This window comes from Oncorhynchus mykiss, chromosome 26 (genome assembly GCF_013265735.2).
Source record: "Oncorhynchus mykiss isolate Arlee chromosome 26, USDA_OmykA_1.1, whole genome shotgun sequence".
Classification (NCBI taxonomy): Eukaryota; Metazoa; Chordata; class Actinopteri; order Salmoniformes; family Salmonidae; genus Oncorhynchus; species Oncorhynchus mykiss.
This window is the reverse complement of record NC_048590.1, coordinates 5794295-5817670: the sequence shown is the minus strand read 5'-3', so window position 1 is coordinate 5817670 and position 23376 is coordinate 5794295. Positions and strand designations below refer to the sequence as shown.

Sequence of the window (23376 nt, the reverse complement as noted above, 5' to 3'; positions counted from 1 at the left end):
AATCAGTGGAAATTTGCATGTGATAGCTAAGGAGATGGAGAAAACACCTGTCTCCGGATTACATCTTCAAACTATGGCACCCATGACAGGGAGAAGCATCCAACCATGATGTATACGGACGGGTAAGATAGTCTAGCTAGCTACATTTCCAGATATTGCACGTTTCTAATTTTGACAAAGTCATTTAAATTTCAAGTTAAAGTGTACTGTTAGCTAGCAATCTTTTATATATATATATTTTCATCTCACAGCCATTTGCTTGGCTAGTTATAGCCTAATGTTGGCTAGCTAACATTAAACCTGGTTGGTTAGCTACCTGCAGATTCATACAGGGCAGTAACGTAATGAGCTGGGATTATGGTTAAGTGTTTAGCTAGCTAGCTACATGACTTAACAAAAGACTCCACTATGCAAGTATCCATTTCAATAGAATGTCACTGCGACAACTGTTGATAGACGTAGCTGGTAAATTTGCTCTGGTTATCTACTCCGATTTCATACCACGGGTAAGATAGTCTAGCTAGCAACATTTTCAGATATTACACATTTCTAATTTTGACAAAAAAGTACTTTCATTTCAAGTTAAAGTGTACTGTCAGCTAGCTAACTAACGTTACGCGTATGATCTTATTATTTGTATCTCAGAGCTATTTGCATTGCTTGTTATAGCCTAACTTTAGCTAGCTAACATTGAACCTGGTTGGTTAGCTACCTGCACTTTGTAAGCGTCCATTTTAATACTGCAACAACTGTTAGCCAGTTAGCTTGTGTGCTTGACTGCTTTTGTTAGGTCAGAAAGCTCGGATCAACCCTTAAAGAGATTGGTGGAGCTAAAGCTTAAAGAGGGTGTGAACAATACTGAATGGGTGTAGACAAAGAAGAGCTCTCCAGTAGGTACCAAAACATTCAAGGGCCATTTTCTCAAACGTGAGGTTACAGTTTAATCAACTTTCAAAGCAGAATTACTTTGCCATTGTTCATCGAATGCAGTGCATGATATACAATTTTGTAGCTCAGTGTCTCTGCTTTTATCCAATGTTTATCCTCCTGCATTATTAAATACTCAATGCCACGCCCTCACTTTAAAAAAAACCATGTTTAGTCGAGTTAAGGCAAAGACAATACTGTACGTTGCCTGCAAAGACAATACTGTACGCTGTGAATCTACAATTCACCCAGAAGCATAGGAGCTCGACGTTGTGCTCAACAATGTACTTGGTTTCTATCCTTTTTGCCAGTTTGGCCATCACACCGCTAGTTCTTAAAACGTTCTTCCCTTACTTCTGGAAAGATGCATGGTACCTCGCGAACTTGGTTCGTATTTTGCTGAAGCTTGTTTTACGGAGGAGAAGAAAACCGTTGTTTTTGGTTTTGGACCGATTTTTGGAGCAGTCGGTCGCGCATGCCGACAGACCGTTCATCGTGTTTGAAAATAAAACCTATTCGTATCTGGACACGGACAGAAGAAGCAACAAAATAGCCAATGCTTTACAGAGGCACTCGACGCTGCGACCGGGGGATACCGTGGCTCTTTTTATGGGAAACGAACCTGCCTTCATCTTCACCTGGCTGGCCCTGGCCAAACTGGGATGTCCCGTAGCGTTTCTCAACCATAATATCAGATCTAGATCTCTGCTGCACTGCTTCAACTGTTGCAGCGCCAAGCTGCTCATAGCAGCCGAAGGTAAGTGACCAGTACCACTGGTTCAGTAGGCAGAGAAACTCATCCCGAGGCTAATTCCTCATAGGCGGAAGTGTCTGGTTGAGATTACTACATTATGACAATAGGTATTAGTTTATCAGAGACATGCACATCCAGACTGATGGAATAAAAAAGACAAACGAGTGTCATAGCCTATTGGAACACAAATGATAATGATAATCAAACGATCATTCAATCACATGGGGGGGGGGGGGGGGGGGGGGGGGCAATTAAAAAACATTTCTCTGCAGTCCAGTTTTGATGAAATATTGAATATTGTGTTGTTTTCTCAGAGCTGCAGGAAGCGGTGGAGGAGGTGCTTCCATCCCTGAGGGAGCAGGGTGTGTGTGTCTACCTGATGACTAAACAGTGTGACACACCTGGCGTGGAGGGGTTCTCTGACCAGGTGGAGGAAGCATCGGACACACCTCTCCCTCAGGCCCTCCGCTCAGACATCACCTTCAAAAGCCCTGCTGTCTACATCTACACCTCTGGCACCACAGGTGAGGGCGAGGACGGAGGGGAAGGGAGAGGGAGGGGTACAGAAGCAGCCACTGTTTATGACCCCCCCCCCCCCCTGTCTTCTGCCTGAAGCAGCCACTGTATATGACCCCCCTGTCTTCTGCCTGAAGCAGCCACTGTATATGAACCCCCCCCCCCCCTGTCTTCTGCCTAAATCAGCCACTGTATATGACCCCCCCCCCTGTCTTCTGCCTGAAGCAGCCACTGTATATGACCCCCTCCCCTGTCTTCTGCCTGAAGCAGCCACTGTATATGACCCCCCGCCCCCTGTCTTCTGCCTGAAGCAGCCACTGTATATGACCCCCCTCCCCCTGTCTTCTGCCTGAAGCAGCCACTGTATATGAACCCCCCCCCTGTCTTCTGCCTGAAGCAGCCACTGTATATGACCCCCCCCCCCCCCTGTCTTCTGCCTGAAACAGCCACTGTATATGACCCCCCTCCCTCTGTCAGGGCCCATTCTACTGATTTAACTCATCTCTCTCCTCTGTCTGTTACTCCTGTAGGTCTGCCTAAAGCAGCAGTAATTACTCAGAACCGGCTGCTGGTAGCCCTGGCCGTGCTGGACTCCACCGGTATCACACCAGGTGATGTCATCTACCTCAACCTGCCCCTCTACCACACCGCCGGCTTCCTCATCGGCTTCATAGGATCCATAGAGACAGGTGAGTTTATATAGGATGCATAGAGACAGGTGAGTTTATATAGGATCCATAGAGACAGGTGACTTTATATAGGATCCATAGAGACAGGTGAGTTTATATAGGATCTATAGAGACCGGTGAGTTTATATAGGATCCACAGAGACAGGTGAGTTTATATAGGATCCATAGAGACAGGTGACTTTATATAGGATCCATAGAGACAGGTGAGTTTATATAGGATCCATAGAGACAGGTGAGTTTATATAGGATCCATAGAGACAGGTGAGTTTATATAGGCTCCATAGAGACAGGTGAGATTTTATAGGATGCATAGAGACAGGTGAGTTTATATAGGATCTATAGAGACCGGTGAGTTTATATAGGATCCATAGAGACAGGTGAGTTTATATAGGATCCATAGAGACAGGTGAGTTTATATAGGATCTATAGAGACCGGTGAGTTTATATAGGATCCACAGAGACAGGTGAGTTTATATAGGATCCATAGAGACAGGTGAGTTTTTATAGGATGCATAGAGACAGGTGAGTTTATATAGGATCCATAGAGACAGGTGAGTTTATATAGGCTCCATAGAGACAGGTGAGTTTATATAGGATCCATAGAGACAGGTGAGTTTATATAGGATCCATAGAGACAGGTGAGTTTATATCAAATCAAATCAAATTTATTTATATAGCCCTTCGTACATCAGCTGATATCTCAAAGTGCTGTACAGAAACCCAGCCTAAAACCCCAAACAGCAAGCAATGCAGGTGTAGAAGCACGGTGGCTAGGAAAAACTCCCTAGAAAGGCCAAAACCTAGGAAGAAACCTAGAGAGGAACCAGGCTATGTGGGGTGGCCAGTCCTCTTCTGGCTGTGCCGGGTGGAGATTATAACAGAACATGGCCAAGATGTTCAAATGTTCAGAAATGACCAGCATGGTCGAATAATAATAAGGCAGAACAGTTGAAACTGGAGCAGCAGCACAGTCAGGTGGACTGGGGACAGCAAGGAGTCATCATGTCAGGTATTCCTGGGGCATGGTCCTAGGGCTCAGGTCCTCCGAGAGAGAGAAAGAAAGAGAGAAGGAGAGAATTAGAGAACGCACACTTAGATTCACACAGGACACCAAATAGGACAGGAGAAGTACTCCAGATATAACAAACTGGCCCTAGCCCCCCGACACATAAACTACTGCAGCATAAATACTGGAGGCTGAGACAGGATAAGATCTGTCGAGACAGGTGAGTTTACACAGAGTGCACAAAACATTAAGAACACCTTCCTAATATTGAGTTGCACCCCCCCCCCCCCCCCCCCCCTTGCCCTAAGAACAGCCTCAGTTCGTCGGGTTCGTCGGGTGTCGAAAGCATGTTGACTCCAATGCTTCCCACAGTTGTGTCAAGTTGGCTGGGTGGTGGACCATTCTTGATACACACGTGATATTGTATTGTATGATGTAGTAGGTGGGTAGGGGTTAAATATTGAGGTAGTAGGTGGGTAGGGGGTTAAATATTGAGGTAGTAGGTGGGTAGGGGTTAAATATTGAGGTAGTAGGTGGGTAGGGGTTAAATATTGAGGTAGTAGGTGGGTAGGGGGTAATATTGAGGTAGTAGGTGGGTAGGGGTTAAATATTGAGGTAGTAGGTGGGTAGGGGGTAATATTGAGGTAGTAGGTGGTTAGGGGTTAAATATTGAGGTAGTAGGTGGGTAGGGGGTAATATTGAGGTAGTAGGTGGGTAGGGGTTAATATTGAGGTAGTAGGTGGTTAGGGGGTAATATTGAGGTAGTAGGTAGGTAGGGGGTAATATTGAGGTAGTAGGTGGGTAGGGGGTAATATTGAGGTAGTAGGTGGGTAGGGGGTAATATTGAGGTAGTAGGTGGGTAGGGGGTAATATTGGGGTAGTAGGTAGGTAGGGGGTAATATTGAGGTAGTAGGTGGTTAGGGGGTAATATTGAGGTAGTAGGTAGGTAGGGGGTAATATTGAGGTAGTAGGTGGGTAGGGGGTAATATTGAGGTAGTAGGTGGGTAGGGGGTAATATTGAGGTAGTAGGTGGGTAGGGGGTAATATTGGGGTAGTAGGTAGGTAGGGGGTAATATTGCGGTAGTAGGTAGGTAGGGGGTAATATTGAGGTAGTAGGTAGGTAGGGGGTAATATTGGGGTAGTAGGTAGGTAGGGGGTAATATTGAGGTAGTAGGTGGGTAGGGGGTTAATATTGCGGTAGTAGGTGGGTAGGGGGTAATATTGCGGTAGTAGGTAGGGAGGGTTAATATTGAGGTAGTAGGTGGGTAGGGGGTAATATTGAGGTAGTAGGTGGGTAGGGGGTTAATATTGAGGTAGTAGGTAGGTAGGGTTAATATTGAGGTAGTAGGTGGGTAGGGGTTAATATTGAGGTAGTAGGTGGGTAGGGGGTAATATTGAGGTAGTAGGTGGGTAGGGGGTAATATTGAGGTAGTAGGTAGGTAGGGGGTAATATTGAGGTAGTAGGTGGGTAGGGGTTAATATTGAGGTAGTAGGTGGGTAGGGGTTAAATATTGAGGTAGTAGGTGGGTAGGGGGTAATATTGAGGTAGTAGGTGGGTAGGGGGTAATATTGAGGTAGTAGGTAGGTAGGGGGTTAATATTGAGGTAGTAGGTAGGTAGGGGGTTAATATTGAGGTAGTAGGTGGGTAGGGGTTAAATATTGAGGTAGTAGGTGGGTAGGGGGTAATATTGAGGTAGTAGGTAGGTAGGTAGGGGTTAAAGTTGAGGTAGTAGGTGGGTAGGGGGTTCATGTTGAGGTAGTAGGTAGGTAGGGGGTAATAATGTGGCTTGGCCTTTCTAGTTGAAGCCTTTACTTATCCATTTACTCCCCTCCTCCCCCCAATGGGAAATAAAATGAAAGAGGTCTTTGTGAACGTAAACCCGGTAGTCTGAACACAGCCAAAGCCACTGGGTGGAAGAAAACTAAACAGCAAATAGGTTAGTCTGTCCCTTCTTCCTTTTCTCCTCCGCCCCAACTGGCCCCCTTTTCCCTACATAGTGCACTACTTTTGACCAAGGCCCATGCACTATGTAGGGAATAGGGTGCCATCTGAGATACCAACTCTCTTAGTGAGACCGTTTTCCTGAGTTCTCCAAGTGGGCTATAGTTCATTTGAGTCCTCTGTTTGACCTCAGAGCAGAGCAGAGGTACTAATTGAAGGGATATTTAATCCTGTAGCGAAAACAAAACAGCCTCTTTTACCTTGTCTGAGAGAACTATGGTTCTGGAATGTCAGGGTTGGTTTAAAGCCAGCCCAGGTTTCCCCCCTCACCACTTAACATGACCAGGAAAAGCTCCTGGCTCTAGTTAGAGACTATGTTTAGGGTCCAGAGTTTTCCCTCACCATGTAATCTGACCAGGACAGATTCTAAACAAGGCTCTAGTTATGGTCTAATGTATAAAAGGGGCCTGGAGGTTGCCCAGGGGTTGATTGTAATTGTTCTGGGAAATAATGTTTGATGCTAAACGACTAAAATGTCGAATGAGACAGCAGAGGGAGCAGAGCACACCCTCATCCACATCCACATCCACACCCTCATCCACATCCACACCCTCATCCATATCCACATCTACACCCTCATCCACACCCTCATCCACATCCACACCCTCATCCACATCCACACCCTCATCCACATCCACATCCACACCCTCATCCACACCCTCATCCACATCCACACCCTCATCCACATCCACATCCACACCCTCATCCACACCCTCATCCACATCCACACCCTCATCCTCATCCACACCCTCATCCTCATCCACATCCACACCCTCATCCACATCCACACCCTCATCCACACCCTCATCCACATCCACACCCTCATCCACATCCACACCCTCATCCACATCCACACCCTCATCCACATCCACACCCTCATCCACATCCACACCCTCATCCACACCCTCATCCACATCCACACCCTCATCCACATCCACACCCTCATCCACACCCTCATCCACATCCACACCCTCATCCACATCCACATCCACACCCTCATCCACACCCTCATCCACATCCACACCCTCATCCACATCCACACCCTCATCCACATCCACACCCTCATCCACATCCACACCCTCATCCACATCGACGGGAGAAGGTGAAAAGCTTCAAGTTTTACACATCACAGACAATCTGAACATGTCCACCCACACAGACAGTGTGGTGAAGAAGGTGCAACAACACCTCTCCAACCTCAGGAGGCTGAAGAAATGTGTCTGGGCCCCCAGAGCCACGGCCGATTCACTTCACTACCATCCAGAAGGGCAAGTCAGTACAGGAGCATCAACGCTGAGCTCGAGAGACTGAAAAACAGCTTCTATCTCTAGACCATCAGACTGTTAAATAGTCACCACTATCTGGCTCGTACCCAGTACCCTACCCTGGACTTTAGTCACTGTCACTAGCTGGCTATCATTCGGTTACTCTACCACGCACTTTAGTAATGGAACACTAGGCACTAGTAATGGAACACTAAGCACTTTAGTAATGGAACACTGGGCACTTGAAGAAACTTTAAAAGTTCTAGAAATGTTCCTCATTGACTGACCTTCATGTCTTAAAGTATTGATGAACTGTCGTTTCTCTTTGCTTATTTGAGCTGTTCTTGCCATAATATGGACTTGGTCTTTTACCAAATAGGGCTATCTTCTGTATACCACTCCCCACAACACAACTGATTGGCTCAAACGCATTAAGAAGGAAAGAAATTCCACAAGTGAACTTTTAACAAGGCTCACCTGTTAATTGAAATGCATTCCAGGTGACTACTTCATGAAGCTGGTTGAGAGAATGCCAAGCGTGTGCAAACTGTCACCAAGGCAAAGGGTGGCTATAGATTGTTTAACAATTTTTTTGTTTAGTACATGATTAAATATGTGTTATTTCATAGTTTTGATGTCTTCACTATTATTCTACAATGTAGAAAATTGTAAAAAAAAAAAAAAAAAAAACCTTGAGAAGGTGTGTCCAAACTTACTGTGTATATATACACTCGGGACTCCGACGTTGCTTTTCCTATTATTGATATATTTCTTAATTCCATTCTTTTACTTTTAGATTTGTTTGTATTGTTAGATGTTACGGCACTGTTGGAGCTTGGAGCACAAGCATTATCACTACACCCGCCATGACATCTGCTGAAGATGTGCATGTGACCAATGAAATGTCCCGGTCAGGTCACGTGGTTAGGAAAAACTCCAAGCTGATTATGATGCACATGCAGTACCAGCTTAGTACTTTCTTTTGTCCACACAAAAAATGGCACTTGTTCCTCTAATGGGTGCATATTTAAGGGGCATTTAGTACTGAAGTGAATACAACCGGTTCACAGCATATGTGGCAACTTTTCTGCTCTCACAGCCATTACAAGGTCATTTATAAGAGCGCTGTCCTGCTCGTTCCTGTTCCTGAACTAATACCTGTACCTTGGTGTTAGGGTTTTTTATGATGATGATGATGATGATGATGCAAACTGCTGATTTAACATAACAGTTTTGTCAGCATTTCAGGTCTGCCATTTGTTGATAATGAAGCGATATCACCTGCATGTTCTTAAAACTGATATTTTCAGTGTTCCTCTCTCATCTCTTCTATCTATCCATCCCAGGCTCCACCATCATTCTGAGGAGGAAGTTCTCAGCCTCTCAGTTCTGGGATGATTGCAGGAAGTACAACGTTACGGTGGTCCAGTACATAGGAGAGGTGTTACGCTACCTCTGTAACACACCCAAGGTAAGCAAACTCAGCTGGAAGCTTTATACAAGGTCACCTTCATTTTGTCATTCATTGTTATTACATGGTAGTTGCTATGGTCTCTAGCATCCTGTCGAGGGGGTTTATGACATAGTACTGACATAGTAGTTGCTATGGTTTCTAGCATCCTGTCCAGGGGGTTTATGACATAGTAGTTGCTATGGTCTCTAGCATCCTGTCCAGGGGGGTTTATGACATAGTAATGACATAGTAGTTGCTATGGTTTCTAGCATCCTGTCCAGGGGGTTTATGACATAGTACTGACATAGTAGTTGCCATGGTTTCTAGCATCCTGTCCAGGGGGTTTATGACATAGTACTGACAAGGTAGTTGCTATGGTTCATAGCATCCTGTCCAGGGGGTTTATGACATAGTAATGACATTGTAGTTGCTATGGTTCGTAGCATCCTGTCCAGGGGATTTATGACATAGTGCTGACATAGTAGTTGCTATGGTTCGTAGCATCCTGTCCAGGGGATTTATGACATAGTGCTGACATAGTAGTTGCTATGGTTCGTAGCATCCTGTCCAGGGGGTTTATGACATAGTACTGACATAGTAGTTGCTATGGTTCGTAGCATCCTGTCCAGGGGGTTTATGACATAGTAATGACATCGTAGTTGCTATGGTTTCTAGCATCCTGTCCAGGGGGTTTATGACATAGTAATGACATCGTAGTTGCTATGGTTTCTAGCATCCTGTCCAGGGGGTTTATGACATAGTACTGACAAGGTAGTTGCTATGGTTCATAGCATCCTGTCCAGGGGATTTATGACATAGTAATGACATAGTAGTTGCTATGGTTTCTAGCATCCTGTCCAGGGGGTTTATGACATCGTAGTTGCTATGGTTCGTAGCATCCTGTCCAGGGGGTTTATGACATAGTAATGACATCGTAGTTGCTATGGTTTCTAGCATCCTGTCCAGGGGGTTTATGACATCGTAGTTGCTATGGTTCGCAGCATCCTGTCCAGGGGGTTTATTTGTACCTCATGCCACATAAGCAGGAGGTATGGACCCTTTCTGTCTCGGAAAAGGCTTACATATTCTCTCTGGTATAGGGTATATGACTGACCAGGCATGTTTCAGCCATGTTTCAGACAAGGTGTTAGTGTTAGAATAGTGTTACAGACTAGTGTTACAGACTGGCGTTACAGACTGGCGCTAACAGAATAGTGGAATCCAGATTGTTCAAGTCAAGTGATCTTCTTCCCAGCATTCAGACAGATGAAGTTAAGTTACACCCGAGGCAGAGTGTCACAGAGAGCTTTTTCTGCATGTTCAAATACTATTTGAAATGTTCAAATACTTTGAGTCAGTGTTTTCTGACTGAGCCTTCCTGGACAGGCTGATGGGCGGGGTTTGGACCTGTTGGACTTGGTTCCATTGCATCAGGCATGTTCAATCAAGCACATCTAAACTATTCAAAAGATTCCAAATACTACTTGAAGCCAGGCGTGGTTTTATGCCCAGGCTTTGTGGCGCGAACCGCTCCCTCTGTGTGTCCAATCAGACCGAGACCCTCTCAGCCACTTCTAAATCTCTCCAGCCGAGGTTGTTTTACAACCCGGCCACAGCTGTAGCGTCAGAAATAGAATCATTAAGATTCCCAGTGTCACCTTACTGTGATGTCACTGACCTGGAATGTTCTAAAGTGACATTTTCAATTGAGTTGGATTGAATCCAGACGATTGACGGAGTTAAAAAGGTCATTGATAGGTTAGGTTTCAATCAGGATATTATGATAGTAGATGTTTCTACCTCTTTTTGGAGGTAAAATATGCAGGCAGTTGGGAGATGCCATTTCATGGAAGATGCTATCACCTTTTATTTTCTGGACTAGGCTACATGCAGACAATTCTGGACTAAGCTACATGCAGACAGTTATGGACTAGGCTACATGCAGACAGTTCTGGACTAGGCTACATGCAGACAGTTTTGGACTAGGCTACATGCAGACAGTTTTGGACTAGGCTACATGCAGATAGTTCTGGACTAGGCTACATGCAGACAGTTCTGGACTAGGCTACATGCAGACAGTTTTGGACTAGGCTACAAGCAGACAGTTTTGGACTAGGCTACAGTAGATGCAGAAAGTTCTGGACTAGGCTACATGCAGACAGTTATGGACTAGGCTACATGCAGACCGTTTTGGATTAGGCTACATGCAGACAGTTATGGACTAGGCTACATGCAGACAGTTTTGGACTAGGCTACATGCAGACAGTTTTGGACTAGGCTACATGCAGACAGTTTTGGACTAGGCTACATGCAGACAGTTTTGGACTAGGCTACAGTAGATGCAGACAGTTTTGGACTAGGCTACAGTAGATGCAGACAGTTCTGGACTAGGCTACATGCAGACAGTTTTGGACTAGGCTACAGTAGATGCAGACAGTTCTGGACTAGGCTACATGCAGATAGTTCTGGACTAGGCTACAGTAGATGCAGACAGTTATGGACTAGGCTACATGCAGACAGTTTTGGACTAGGCTACATGCAGATAGTTATGGACTAGGCTACAGTAGATGCAGACAGTTATGGACTAGGCTACATGCAGACAGTTTTGGACTAGGCTACATGCAGACAGTTTTGGACTAGGCTACATGCAGATAGTTCTGGACTAGGCTACATGCAGACAGTTTTGGACTAGGCTACATGCAGACAGTTCTGGACTAGGCTACATGCAGACCGTTTTGGACTAGGCTACATGCAGACAGTTTTGGACTAGGCTACATGCAGACAGTTTTGGACTAGGCTACATGCAGACAGTTTTGGACTAGGCTACATGCAGACAGTTTTGGACTAGGCTACATGCAGACAGTTTTGGACTAGGCTACATGCAGATAGTTCTGGACTAGGCTACATGCAGACAGTTTTGGACTAGGCTACATGCAGACAGTTTTGGACTAGGCTACACGCAGATAGTTCTGGACTAGGCTACATGCAGATAGTTCTGGACTAGGCTACATGCAGATAGTTCTGTCTTCTTCTCAACACCAAATCTCCCAAAAGGAGCCTTTCCCCAGAATTATTGTGGAGAGACTTTTATAAGACTCTTCTGACCAGCTGACCAGTTGACCCTCCCAACTAGCCCAACCCCTAACCCTAACCCAACCCCTAACCCTAACCCAACCCCTAACCCGTTGACCCTCCCAACTAGCCCAACCCCTAACCCTAACCCCTAACCCTAACCCGTTGACCCTCCCAACTAGCCCAACCCCTAACCTTAACCCTAACCCTAACCCAACCCCTAACCCTAACCCTCTAACCCTAACCCTAACCCGTTGACCCTCCCAACTAGCCCAACCCCTAACCTTAACCCTAACCCGTTGACCCTAACCCTAACCCGTTGACCCTAACCCTAACCCTCTAACCCTAACCCTAACCCGTTGACCCTCCCAACTAGCCCTACCCCTAACCTTAACCCTAACCCTCTAACCCTAACCCTAACCCGTTGACCCTCCCAACTAGCCCAACCCCTAACCCTAACCCGTTGACCCTAACCCTAACCCTCTAACCCTAACCCTAACCCGTTGACCCTAACCCTAACCCTAACCCTCTAACCCTAACCCTAACCCGTTGACCCTCCCAACTAGCCCAACCCCTAACCTTAACCCTAACCCGTTGACCCTAACCCTCTAACCCTAACCCGTTGACCCTAACCCTAACCCTCTAACCCTAACACTAACCCGTTGACCCTCCCAACTAGCCCAACCCCTAACCTTAACCCTAACCCGTTGACCCTAACCCTAACCCTCTAACCCTAACCCGTTGACCCTAACCCTAACCCAACCCCTAACCCTAACCCGTTGACCCTCCCAACTAACCCAACCCTTAACCTTAACCCTAACCCTTTGACCCTCCCAACTACCCCAACCCATAACCTTAACCCTGAACTAATTGTAACCAATTCAGAAATTAAATATTGGTTTGCACGTCATCCACGTCTCCTTACTTTTTATGGCCGTCATATTTCAGGGCCCTCGAAGGCGTGGCCTGGAGAGCAATGTAAACATTCTGTGTTCCCACCATTGAAACTGAACCCCTCTCCACGTACAGACACACCATGTGACCCTCCTACAGCCTAGTGGTCTACAGCTACATATCAAATGGCAACCAATTCCCTCTATAGTTTCACCAGGGCAACAGTAGTGGACTACAGTATAAAGGGAATAGGTTGCCATTTAGGACACACCCTCGTGGTTCTGATCTGGTGGTCCTCTCAGAATAGCTAGTGGCCTTTACTCAGGAACTCTACCATGTGTAATGACAGTCAGTGGTGGGCTGGGGCTTAGGCTGGGATATATCTGGGTCAGGGAAGGGGAATGTAATCACGTATGGCGGGTCATATTTTCAAACCTTTTAGTGGATAGTTCAAAATAATGTTAGGTTAGAATGTTATAGAACGTTAGGTTAGAATGTTATAGAATGTTAGGTTAGAATGTTATAGAATGTTAGGTTAGAATGTTATAGAACGTTAGGTTAGAATGTTATAGAATGTTAGGTTAGAATGTTATAGAATGTTAGGTTAGAATGTTATAGAATGTTAGGTTAGAATGTTATAGAACGTTAGGTTAGAATGTTATAGAATGTTAGGTTAGAATGTTATAGAACGTTAGGTTAGAATGTTATAGAATGTTAGGTTAGAATGTTATAGAATGTTAGGTTAGAATGTTATAGAACGTTAGGTTAGAATGTTATAGAACGTTAGGTTAGAATGTTAGGTTAGAATGTTATAGAACGTTAGGTTAGAATGTTATAGAATGTTAGGTTAGAATGTTATAGAATATTAGGTTAGAATGTTATAGAACGTTAGGTTAGAATGTTAGGTTAGAATGTTATAGAACGTTAGGTTAGAATGTTATAGAATGTTAGGTTAGAATGTTAGGTTAGAATGTAATAGAATGTTAGGTTAGAATGTTATAGAACGTTAGGTTAGAATGTAATAGAATGTTAGGTTAGAATGTAATAGAATGCTAGGTTAGAATGTTATAGAATGTTAGGTTAGAATGTAATAGAATGCTAGGTTAGAATGTTATAGAATGTTAGGTTAGAATGTTAGGTTAGAATGTAATAGAATGTTAGGTTAGAATGTTATAGAATGTTAGGTTAGAATGTTAGGTTAGAATGTAATAGAATGTTAGGTTAGAATGTTAGGTTAGAATGTTATAGAATGTTAGGTTAGAATGTTATAGAATGTTAGGTTAGAATGTTAGGTTAGAATGTTATAGAATGTTAGATTAGAATGTTATAGAACCTAATATAATGTTAGCTTATGATGTTAGTTTTCTTTTCACTATATGACTGTACAGACTCCTGTCTCTAATGGTAACACACTCTATGACTGTACAGACTCCTGTCTCTATGACTGTGCAGACTCCTGTCTCTAATGGTAACACACTCTATGACTGTACAGACTCCTGTCTCTATTGGTAACACACTCTATGACTGTGCAGACTCCTGTCTCTAATGGTAATACACTATATGACTGTACAGACTCCTGTCTCTAATGGTAACACACTATATGACTGTACAGACTCCTGTTTCTATGACTGTACAGACTCCTGTCTCTAATGGTAATACACTATATGACTGTACAGACTCCTGTCTCTATTGGTAATACACTATATGACTGTTCAAATGAGAATTTGAATTAGAAAATCATTATTGTTCACCAAATGTGTGCATTCGTCTTTGACTTCACAATAACACGATTGACATACAACCAAAATAAAAACATTGAAAAAGAAGAATGTTTGTGTTTTCTCCCAACGTTCCAGAGAGACAACGACAGAGAGCACAAAGTCAGGCTGGCCATTGGTAACGGTGTGAGAGCAGAGATATGGAAGGAATTCCTGAACCGCTTTGGCAACATCTACGTGAGGGAGTTTTATGCTTCAACGGAGGGCAATGTGGGACTGATCAACTACACCGGGAAGATAGGAGCTGTCGGACGAGTCAACTACCTCCACCGGGTAAGAACTGACTCCTGAACAGCCCTGTCTCCTGGGCCCGGATTCATAATGTCTCACTACCTGCACCGGGTAAGAACTGACTCCTGAACAGCCCTGTCTCCTGGGCCCGGATTCATAATGTCTCACTACCTACACCAGGTAAGGACTGACTCCTGAACAGCCCAGTCTCCTGGGCCCGGATTCATAATGTCTCACTACCTACACCAGGTAAGGACTGACTCCTGAACAGCCCTGTCTCCTGGGCCCGGATTCATAATGTCTCACTACCTACACCAGGTAAGGACTGACTCCTGAACAGCCCTGTCTCCTGGGCCCGGATTCATAATGTCTCACTACCTACACCTGGTAAGGACTGACTCCTGAACAGCCCTGTCTCCTGGGCCCGGATTCATAATGTCTCACTACCTACACCAGGTAAGGACTGACTCCTGAACAGCCCAGTCTCCTGGGCCCGGATTCATAATGTCTCACTACCTACACCAGGTAAGGACTGACTCCTGAACAGCCCTGTCTCCTGGGCCCGGATTCATAATGTCTCACTACCTACACCAGGTAAGGACTGACTCCTGAACAGCCCTGTCTCCTGGGCCCGGATTCATAATGTCTCACTACCTACACCAGGTAAGAACTGACTCCTGAACAGCCCTGTCTCCTGGGCCCGGATTCATAATGTCTCACTACCTACACCAGGTAAGGACTGACTCCTGAACAGCCCTGTCTCCTGGGCCCGGATTCATAATGTCTCACAGAGTAAAGATCTAGGATCAGGTCCCCCCCCCCCTGTTCATGAAACCTTATTCATTATGATCTAAAAGGCAAAACTGGATCCTAGATCAGTACTCCTACTCTGAGACACTTTATGACTAAGGCGCCTGAAGATCTGACTCCTAAAGAACCAGGGTTGGGGACAATTCCATTTAATTTCAGTTACTGAATTGAAATGGAATTGACTCCAACTCTACTGAGATATCATGCTTCCCTCTACATTGACATGTCATTTGAATCATTTAGAAGACGCTCTTATCCAGACTCAGTTAGTGCATTTATCTTAACATAGCTAGATACTTGTATTTGTATTAAATTGGTAAAGGTTATACTTCTTACATTGGACATTTTACCAGGGTTGGGATCCGAACATCAACTGAAATGCTGTGTCTTTATCACAGTGATGTCTCTCCTGTCTCTTGTAGAAGCTGTTTCACTATGTTCTGATCATGATGTCTCTCCTGTCTCTTATAGAATCTGTTTCACTATGTTCTGATCATGATGTCTCTGTTATAGAATCTGTTTCACTATGTTCTGATCATGATGTCTCTCCTGTCTCTTATAGAATCTGTTTCACTATGTTCTGATCATGATGTCTCTGTTATAGAATCTGTTTCACTATGTTCTGATCATGATGTCTCTGTTATAGAAGCTGTTTCACTATGTTCTGATCATGATGTCTCTGTTATAGAATCTGTTTCACTATGTTCTGATCATGATGTCTCTGTTATAGAATCTGTTTCACTATGTTCTGATCATGATGTCTCTCCTGTCTCTTATAGAATCTGTTTCACTAGGTTCTGATCATGATGTCTCTGTTATAGAAGCTGTTTCACTATGTTCTGATCATGATGTCTCTGTTGTCTCTTATAGAATCTGTTTCACTATGTTCTGATCATGATGTCTCTGTTATAGAATCTGTTTCACTATGTTCTGATCATGATGTCTCTCCTGTCTCTTATAGAATCTGTTTCACTATGTTCTGATCATGATGTCTCTGTTGTCTCTTATAGAATCTGTTTCACTATGTTCTGATCATGATGTCTCTCTTATAGAAGCTGTTTCACTATGTTCTGATCATGATGTCTCTGTTGTCTCTTATAGAATCTGTTTCACTATGTTCTGATCATGATGTCTCTCCTGTCTCTTATAGAATCTGTTTCACTATGTTCTGATCATGATGTCTCTCTTATAGAATCTGTTTCACTAGGTTCTGATCATGATGTCTCTGTTATAGAATCTGTTTCACTATGTTCTGATCATGATGTCTCTCCTGTCTCTTATAGAATCTGTTTCACTATGTTCTGATCATGATGTCTCTGTTATAGAATCTGTTTCACTATGTTCTGATCATGATGTCTCTCTTGTCTCTTATAGAATCTGTTTCACTAGGTTCTGATCATGATGTCTCTGTTATAGAATCTGTTTCACTATGTTCTGATCATGATGTCTCTCCTGTCTCTTATAGAATCTGTTTCACTATGTTCTGATCATGATGTCTCTCCTGTCTCTTATAGAATCTGTTTCACTATGTTCTGATCATGATGTCTCTGTTATAGAATCTGTTTCACTATGTTCTGATCACGATGTCTTTCCTGTCTCTTATAGAAGCTGTTTCCTTATGCTCTGATTAAATACGACACAGAGAGAGATGAACCAATCAGAGACTCTACCGGACTGTGTGTAGAAGCTCCTAAAGGTGAGATGCTCTTTCATAGGTGTGTTAGTATTGGCCTTTATTTAACCAGGGAGATTATTGTACAATAATGACCTCAAAATCACACTTATCTCAATGTACATTATGCTATTCATGTTTGGGTGTTCGGCCCGTTCCCTAAGGAAGAGACAGGACTGTTGGTGTGGGTATACATTATGGTGTGTGTGTGTGTGTGTGTGTGTGTGTGTGTGTGTGTGTGTGTGTGTGTGTGTGTGTCTTCCTGAAGATGAAACAGGACTGTTGGTGTGCAAGATCACGAACATCACTCCTTTTGTTGGATACGCTAACAGCCAGCAGACAGAGAAGAAGAGACTGAGAGACGTGTTTCAGAAAGGAGATCTGTACTTTAACAGTGGAGACCTGCTGAAGATAGGCCAGGACAACTTTATTTACTTTCAGGATCGAGTCGGAGATACATTCAGGTACGTATTCTGACTTACAGTATGGCATTCCAAATATATGGAAACATATTATATATTATATTTAGTTGACTTGTATTGACCCCTACAGGTGGAAGGGAGAGAATCTATTATATTTAGTTGAGTTGAATTGACCCCTACAGGTGGAAGGGAGAGAACATATTATATTATATTTAGTTGACTTGTATTGACCCCTACAGGTGGAAGGGAGAGAACATATTATATTATATTTAGTTGACTTGTATTGACCCCTACAGGTGGAAGGGAGAGAACATATTATATTTAGTTGACTTGTATTGACCCCTACAGGTGGAAGGGAGAGAACATATTATATTATATTTAGTTGACTTGTATTGACCCCTACAGGTGGAAGGGAGAGAATCTATTATATTTAGTTGACTTGTATTGACCCCTACAGGTGGAAGGGAGAGAATCTATTATATTATATTTAGTTGACTTGTATTGACCCCTACAGGTGGAAGGGAGAGAACATATTATATTATATTTAGTTGAGTTATATTGACCCCTACAGGTGGAAGGGAGAGAATCTATTATATTTATTTGACTTGTATTGACCCCTACAGGTGGAAGGGAGAAACTCTATTATATTTAGTTGAGATGTATTGACCCCTACAGGTGGAAGGGAGAGAACATGTTATATTATATTTAGTTGAGTTTAATTGACCCCTACAGGTGGAAGGGAGAGAACATGTTATATTATATTTAGTTGAGTTTAATTGACCCCTACAGGTGGAAGGGAGAGAACATGTTATATTATATTTAGTTGAGTTTAATTGACCCCTACAGGTGGAAGGGAGAGAATCTATTAAATTTAGTTGACTTGTATTGAATTGACCTCTACAGGTGGAAGGGAGAGAATCTATTATATTTAGTTGAGTTATATTGACCCCTACAGGTGGAAGGGAGAGAACATGTTATATTTAGTTGAGTTATATTGACCCCTACAGGTGGAAAGGAGAGAATGTGGCCACAACTGAAGTAGCTGACATCCTCACCCTGATAGACTTTGTCCAAGAGGCAAATGTCTACGGTGTTCAAGTACCAGGTAAATCTAACCCTAACCTTCATCTATGTACCAGGTAAATCTAACCATAACCTTAATCTATGTACCAGGTAAATCTAACCTTATCCAAGTACCAGGTAAATCTAACCCTAACCTTAATCTATGTACCAGGTAAATCTAACCATAACCTTAATCTATGTACCAGGTAAATCTAACCTTATCCAAGTACCAGGTAAATCTAACCCTAACCTTAATCCAAGGACCAGGTAAATCTAACCCTAACCTTAATCAATGTACCAGGTAAATCTAACCCTAACCTTAATCTATGTACCAGGTAAATCTAACCCTAACCTTATCCAAGTACCAGGTAAATCTAACCCTAACCTTAATCTATGTACCAGGTAAATCTAATCCTAACCTTAATCTATGTACCAGGTAAATCTAACCCTAACCTTATCCAAGTACCAGGTAAATCTAACCCTAACCTTAATCCAAGTACCAGGTAAATCTAACCTTAATCTATGTACCAGGTAAATATAACCTTAATCCAAGGACCAGGTAAATCTAACCTTAATCTATGTACCAGGTAAATCTAACCCTAACCTTAATCCAAGTACCAGGTAAATCTAACCTTAATCTATGTACCAGGTAAATCTAACCCTAACCTTAATCCAAGTACCAGGTAAATCTAACCCCAACCTTAATCCAAGGACCAGGTAAATCTAACCCTAACCTTAATCCAAGTACCAGGTAAATCTAACCCTAACATTATCCAAGTACCAGGTAAATCTAACCCCAACCTTAATCCAAGGACCAGGTAAATCTAACCCTAACCTTAATCCAAGTACCAGGTAAATCTAACCCTAACCTTAATCCAAGTACCAGGTAAATCTAACCCTAACCTTAATCCAAGGACCAGGTAAATCTAACACTAACCTTAATCTAAGTACCAGATAAATCTAACCCTAACCTTAATCCAAGTACCAGGTAAATCTAACCCTAACCTTAATCCAAGTACCAGGTAAATCTAACCCCAACCTTAATCCAAGTAGCAGGGAACCCTAACCTTAATCTATGTAGCAGGGAACCCTAACCTTAATCCAAGTACCAGGTAAATCTAACCCTAACCTTAATCCAAGTAGCAGGGAACCCTAACCTTTACCTTAAAATCAAACAGTACAATAATCCCCATAATAATCTGTCAGTTTAAACTAGAGATATCTTGCATTGGCGTCTCAATCCACCAGTGTCGCACCGGAGCGGTGTTGTCAGACCAATAGGACAGGCACTTCAGAACAAACTTGTTATTCAATGTGTTTGAATGGGCTAATAGCAGTAAGGACAAATTCACTTTGACATCAAATCAGTGTTTTCTATCTTTTTTTTTTATACTTCAAGGGGTCTTAGAATTCTAAATGAAATAGGTAAATGATCCTTGGTATGACCTTCTTAAAACAATTCCATATAGTTTAGTAGAACGCCCCCCTCCCCCCTCCCCGGCTTAGACAGGGTTTAGACTGTAGGGGGTTTTAAAGGGTTTAACAGTCCATTCACTCTGACATGTAATTAACCAGTAGGTCCCAATCATAAGAATACAAAAACACAACCATTACTATAAGTATTTCCCAATTGAAATGTACTATTGCTTCCCATTGCAAACATCTTTTTCACATTCAGCACTAAAAAGTAACCAGCGATCTAAAGATGAACTAAAACAATGTTTCACACAGCAAGCGAGCTGGTATAAAAAGTACAGTTCCACTCACCACATGATCATCATTTCAAACTTAACTTCTTAATAAAAGTGAAAGGAAAATTCCCCTCCAAAAACGATCTTTTGGTATTGTTTTCATTCGTCCACTGTTGATACAGTCCCAAAATGTTTTGCATGTCAACATTAAAGTTTTCAAGGACTGGAACTTTAAAATACAGGAAGTGTCGTCACCGAATGATGCGTTCTGATTGTTTAGTTGTTGGAATGAGGGATTGTTGTATTCTGTCTCCAAGGCAACGAGGGGAGGATAGGAATGGCTGCCGTCACGTTGAAGGGGGGAGAACAGTTTGATGGCAACAAAACGTTCAGCCATGTAGCCAGCTACCTACCGGCGTATGCACGGCCACGCTTCATACGCATCCAGGTAACTATTCAAAGGACTTTCTTCCTTATATTACATCATTAATTGTAGACAATTCATGTTATTATTTATTTGAAAGTAGAATCAAAAAATGTTTGCTTTTGAAAAACGGTTGAAAAACGCTATGTGGGAGCATATCGGGGTGCCTGGACACTTTTTGTGGTTATGAGATCAGGGGGTTATCTGGATCAAAAATTAACTTAAGTGCTGGACGTGACAGGGAGCGCTATCAGCCCGTCGGCTTGGCTGCATTTTGGAGACAATTTTAGAGGCCCCCATCTTGGTGATGTAGAGAAATATTTGCATTTTTAAGTCAATTTCCTACAATTCTACACGTCTCAATGGAGCCGAAACAAGTTTTTGCAGTTTTAAAGCTAATTTCCTTCAATTCTAGGCATTTAGCCATGTTCAATGCTGTGTTCTTTTGTTCAACCTAAAAAACAAAATCTATACGATCCAGGCTGTATCACATCCGGCCGTGATTGGGAGTCCCATAGGGGGGCGCACAATTGGCCCAGTGTCATCCGGGTTTGGCCGGGGTAGGCCCTCATTGTAAATAAGAATTTGTTCTTAACTGACTTGCCTCATTAAATAAATCTTACATGTAAAAATAAAACAAATCTATAACGCAAAATTCATTGTTTTTGTAATGTTCTATTCTCCCTGACTGTCTAGCTTTTATTTAGCTTATTGTTAGTTCTCAAAGATTATATTATTAAAAATATATATTTTAGTCGTTTAAGTTTACACTGAAATGTTTTTTCACCCCAAAAAGGTATTTAAAAATACATTTTTACAGTGTTTGGACTTAGTCGACCAGAAGTAACACTTAGGTGGCCCGTCCAAGGATTTCAATGGCAGAAAAATCCCTGGAGATGAATAGTGAATAGTTCACTGAGCCAAAAGCCTGTGTGTGTTTACATGTCTCTCTACGCCCCCTCTCTCTCCTTTCTGTCTGTCTGTCTGTCTCCACCCCCCCCAATCCAGAATGCGGTGGAGATGACGGGGACCTTCAAGCAGATGAAGGTGAGGTTAGTGGAGGAAGGTTTCGACCCGGCAGGCATCACAGACCCTCTGTACATCCTACAGGAGAGAAATCAGAGTTACACACCATTGACTGGCCAGATCTACGGCTCCATAGTGGCAGGCATCATCAAGCTGTGAACAGATCTGTGGTGATACTACTCTTGGGTCCTATACATTAGGGCATGCAATTGAAAACGTTTCAAAAATGTTTTGCAACGGAAAACAAAAAATGAGCATTACTTAGTCCCTCCCTGTTTTAGTCCACGCCAGCCCTCATTCTTTACCTGCGGCATCGTCTGAGACCGGCCATCCGGACAGCTAATGAAACTCAGGAGTATTTCTGTCAGTAATAAAGCCCTTTTGTGTGGAAAATCTCATTCTGATTGGCTGGGCCTGTGTTAAAGTGATTTAAATGTTGAATGATAATGATGAAATAATTCCACTCTGAAACCTTATAACTGTATGAAATTGATTAGAATTATACAATTAATAGCTGATGGTTTTGTGTAGTTTTAGTCAGTAAAATTATATATCTGGGAGTGTAGTTTTAGTCAGAATTAGGGTTAAACAATATCTGTACAATATGTCTTTATAGTATCTTAAACACAGACTCTCTGAGCAGAATTCAGTGCCGACCTGGCTAGAGGTTTGGGAGAGGACAGGGAGTACTTCTCAAGGTCTCCCTAATCTTTGTCGGCTGGGTAATGATACAGTATGTGCGTAGGATACCTACTGTTTGTGTGTGGAAGTATGTGCGTAGCATACCAACTGTTTGTGTGTGAATGTAAGTGCATAAGGAGCCAGTATAAAGTGAATGGTTTTGTACAACGGACTAGCGCTCTCATGAATAAACATTTTGACTATCATAGCTGGGCCTCTGTCTGTTTCATTCAACCAGTATCTTACAAATTCTGGGTTGCAGACTGAGTAGTTTAATTGAATTGGGTTTTGAACATTGAGGTACATAATTCTCGTGACAGCCTGGGCCTGGCTCCCAAGTGGGTGGACCTATATCCTCCTAGGCCCATCCATGGCTAGCCTACACCTTGACCAGGGGTCAGAGAACAGATTTTACATCTATATAGACTAGGTAGAGCCTACACCTTGACCATGGGTCAGAGAGCAGATATTCCATCTATGTAGACTAGGTAGAGCCTACACCTTGTCCAGGGGTCAGAGAGAAGATATTACATCTATATAGACTAGGTAGAGCCTACACCTTGACCAGGGGTCAGGGAGCAGATATTCCATCTATGTAGACTAGGTAGAACCTACACCTTGTCCAGGGGTCAGAGAGCAGATATTCCATCTATGTAGACTAGGTAGAGCCTACACCTTGTCCAGGGGTCAGAGAGCAGATATTCCATCTATGTAGACTAGGTAGAGCCTACACCTTGTCCAGGGGTCAGAGAGCAGATATTACTTCTATATAGACTAGGTAGAGCCTACACCTTGTCCAGGGGTCAGAGAGCAGATATTACTTCTATATAGACTAGGTAGAGCCTACACCTTGACCAGGGGTCAGAGAGCAGATATTACATCTATATAGACTAGGTAGAGCCTACACCTTGACCAGGGGTCAGAGAGCAGATATTACATCTATATAGACTAGGTAGAGCCTACACCTTGTCCAGGGGTCAGAGAGCAGATATTCCATCTAT

The 23376-nt window shown here is 43.0% G+C and overlaps 1 protein-coding gene across 2 annotated transcripts; it reads left to right on the top strand.

Annotated features, from left to right (window-relative positions):
- Positions 1 to 923: 923 nt before the first annotated feature.
- On the top strand, positions 924 to 22583 carry LOC110519162 (very long-chain acyl-CoA synthetase). Of its 2 annotated transcripts, XM_036963740.1 has the most exons (10): positions 933 to 1684; positions 1996 to 2205; positions 2728 to 2886; positions 8506 to 8630; positions 14435 to 14629; positions 17003 to 17093; positions 17338 to 17533; positions 18499 to 18596; positions 20562 to 20692; positions 21677 to 22583. In XM_036963740.1, exons 1-10 carry the CDS (start codon positions 1210 to 1212, stop codon positions 21851 to 21853), a joined length of 1857 nt encoding a protein of 618 aa, XP_036819635.1. In that variant the 5' UTR covers positions 933 to 1209; the 3' UTR covers positions 21854 to 22583. The 2 variants fall into 2 exon arrangements, with proteins under 2 accessions (XP_036819636.1, XP_036819635.1); XM_036963741.1 differs by lacking the exons at positions 18499 to 18596; positions 20562 to 20692; positions 21677 to 22583 and adding an exon at positions 17622 to 17679 and having other exon boundaries at positions 924 to 1684.
- The last annotated feature ends 793 nt before the right edge of the window (positions 22584 to 23376 follow it).